This window comes from Lithobates pipiens, unplaced genomic scaffold, assembly GCF_037356315.1.
Source record: "Lithobates pipiens isolate NorthernLeopardFrog02 unplaced genomic scaffold, aLitPip1_a1.2 Scaffold_22, whole genome shotgun sequence".
NCBI classification, from domain to species: domain Eukaryota; kingdom Metazoa; phylum Chordata; class Amphibia; order Anura; family Ranidae; genus Lithobates; species Lithobates pipiens.
In genome coordinates, this window is record NW_027507784.1 from 126453132 (window position 1) to 126455483 (window position 2352).

General features: G+C 46.0%; 1 protein-coding gene across 1 annotated transcript in view; it reads right to left on the minus strand.

Annotated features, from left to right (window-relative positions):
- The window catches only part of GBX2 (gastrulation brain homeobox 2), a 4462-nt gene extending 2851 nt beyond the window's left edge, over positions 1 to 1611 (minus strand). Inside the window, exon 1 of the mRNA XM_077448235.1 lies at positions 830 to 1611. Within this exon, the coding sequence (XP_077304361.1) occupies positions 830 to 1322 (493 nt within the window). The 5' untranslated portion in view covers positions 1323 to 1611. The remainder of the gene's footprint in view (positions 1 to 829) is intronic.
- Positions 1612 to 2352: the final 741 nt, after the last annotated feature.

The window sequence follows — 2352 nt, forward strand, 5'->3', positions numbered from 1 at the left end:
TTCCCCAGTAAATATCCTAGTCTAGGACCTCTGCCTATGACTTTCCAAAAATCCAGCGCCGTCCTATAGTGGTGCAGTGGTCAGGATTGTACATGTATGACCTCGCCAGCGGGGAGATGAGATTAAAGTCTGATTAAATGAGGAGTATTCTCGGTTATAGACATAACAGTCCCCATAGATTTGCCCAATCCCGGGAGAAGTGTTCTTTATTAAATGATTCCGGCTTGTCTCTGCATTAATAGAGATCAGTGTAGGAATATTCGGCTCTTTTATGTGATTGTTATTTACATTCTCTTTAGATGAAGAGTAGATTTTTGTCCATTGATCTCCTGTGTAGATTGAATATTTTGGACACGATCACATGTCATGTCCTGATGGGAGAAGCTTTGTTTGAATAAAGTAAAGCAGAGATGACCGAGTTTTCCTATTTATATATGATTCTACATATTTGGATGTGATTGTCTCCTATTATCCATGTATAGATGTATTAGAAGTGGAAGTATTTATTGTGTTTAGAGTTATTTTCTATAGTAAATTTGCATTGTATTGTTTTTTAGTTTTCCCATCTGACCCACAATAAGATAAGATGTGGAATTTGGAGTGAGAATCTTCCATCGATGGAGCGATCTCTGGAGGAATTAATCTATATTAATTGGTGTTTGTGTTGATATTAATGAGCTGAGATTTCGGCAAATCCTAAAGCATATGTTTGTTCATTAGTCAGAACAGGGATGGCAAATAACAAATTCTAGAACTAAAATGGATCTGTTTTTGGTGATGATGGGTACATAGACTCAGAGATCAGATCGTACATAGATCGGCCACTTACCTAGAGAGGCTTCTGAAGCAGAAAAAGGCAATAAGGTTCCCTCTTTGGTGACATAAGTTTTGGCAGTGTCCTCTCCATCCGATTGGCCCCCATCGCTCTTGTCGTACCCTCCTTGGAGGCTCTGACTTCCAAACTTCCTGGCCGCCTCTTGGTGATGGGGGGAGGCGGAGAAGCTGCCTGGCAGGGTGGCCATGAGGGTGGAGGTGAGTGCCATGCCCTGGGCCAGGCTGGAGCAGAATCCGCTGGGCAGGCTGGGGATCTGATGGTGGGGATGACTAGAGGGAAGGCTAGCCTGGGACAAGGAAGGAGGTGGAGGGGGAGGGGGTGGTAGGACCACAGGCCTGTATGGCATGAACATGGGGTAGCCAGTGTAGACGAAGTGCCCAGGACTGGGCTGGGGGGGATTTCCTATCAGAGAGTCTATACTGAAGGCTGTACTGCTGCCCAGGGGACGCTGCATCATCATGAGAGGAGGCTGGAAGGCTGCACTCATATAAGCTCCTGGAAGTCAAGAGGTGCTAAGGAGAAGAACAGAAAGGGGGGACCCCGATCAGGGCACACACGGACCGATGTGATCTGGGCACAGGCTGCGATCAGTTTGTCATATTGTCCCATAGGAGTCCAGAGATCACAGGAGTCAATGGTGAGTGCTGGAGAAGCTGCTTGTGTCCCGGAGATGTAGTCCTGAGAGTGGTCCTCTCCCTGAGTGCTGTGTCCTCCCGGTCACCTGGCTCTGCACCTCCTCCTCTCTCCCGGCTTCTGCGGATACAAACTCTTCACCTATTTCCCATTCACATTTTGCTACATTTTAGAACCTTCCCTCGGTCACGAGGCACGGATCCCCGCCTGCCATTGGCTGCCTGGCCCGAGGAGGCGTGGCGTACAGGCCTAACCCATCACACACCCCTCCGCCGAGTGACAGAGTGAAGGGCTGCGATCCGATCCGCCGACCCGGACCTGTCACCCCCCAATAGCCGGAGCCCATACACGTCCGATCACCCCATCCGCTGCCTGCAATAAAGTGACAGCTGTCATTGTCTCCTATTCTAACCAACTCATCCATTCTATCACATATATATATATATATATATATATATATATATAACACATACACACACATATATATATATGTGTGTGTGTGTGTGTGTGTGTTTGGGGAGGGGTCATCCATCGGAGCCACAACAATCGGATCATGTGCGATGTGTTCCCCAGGCGCTGTGCACCGGGAATTGGTGTTCTATATATACCGGTGTGTCCGGAGATCAGGAGGGGAGACTTGTAAGGTCAGGGCTGGACACACATATCGGGACACATCTACACATTTCTCTGATATTTTATGATGTGTACAATTATTTTATTGGTTGTTATCGCGACTGTGTGTGTGCGAATTGTCCGAACAGATCGACTTTCTATAGAATTAGTAAAAGGACAATCAGCACTGCGCTGGACTTTATTATATATATATATATATATATATATATATATATATATATATATATATATATATATATATATATATATAT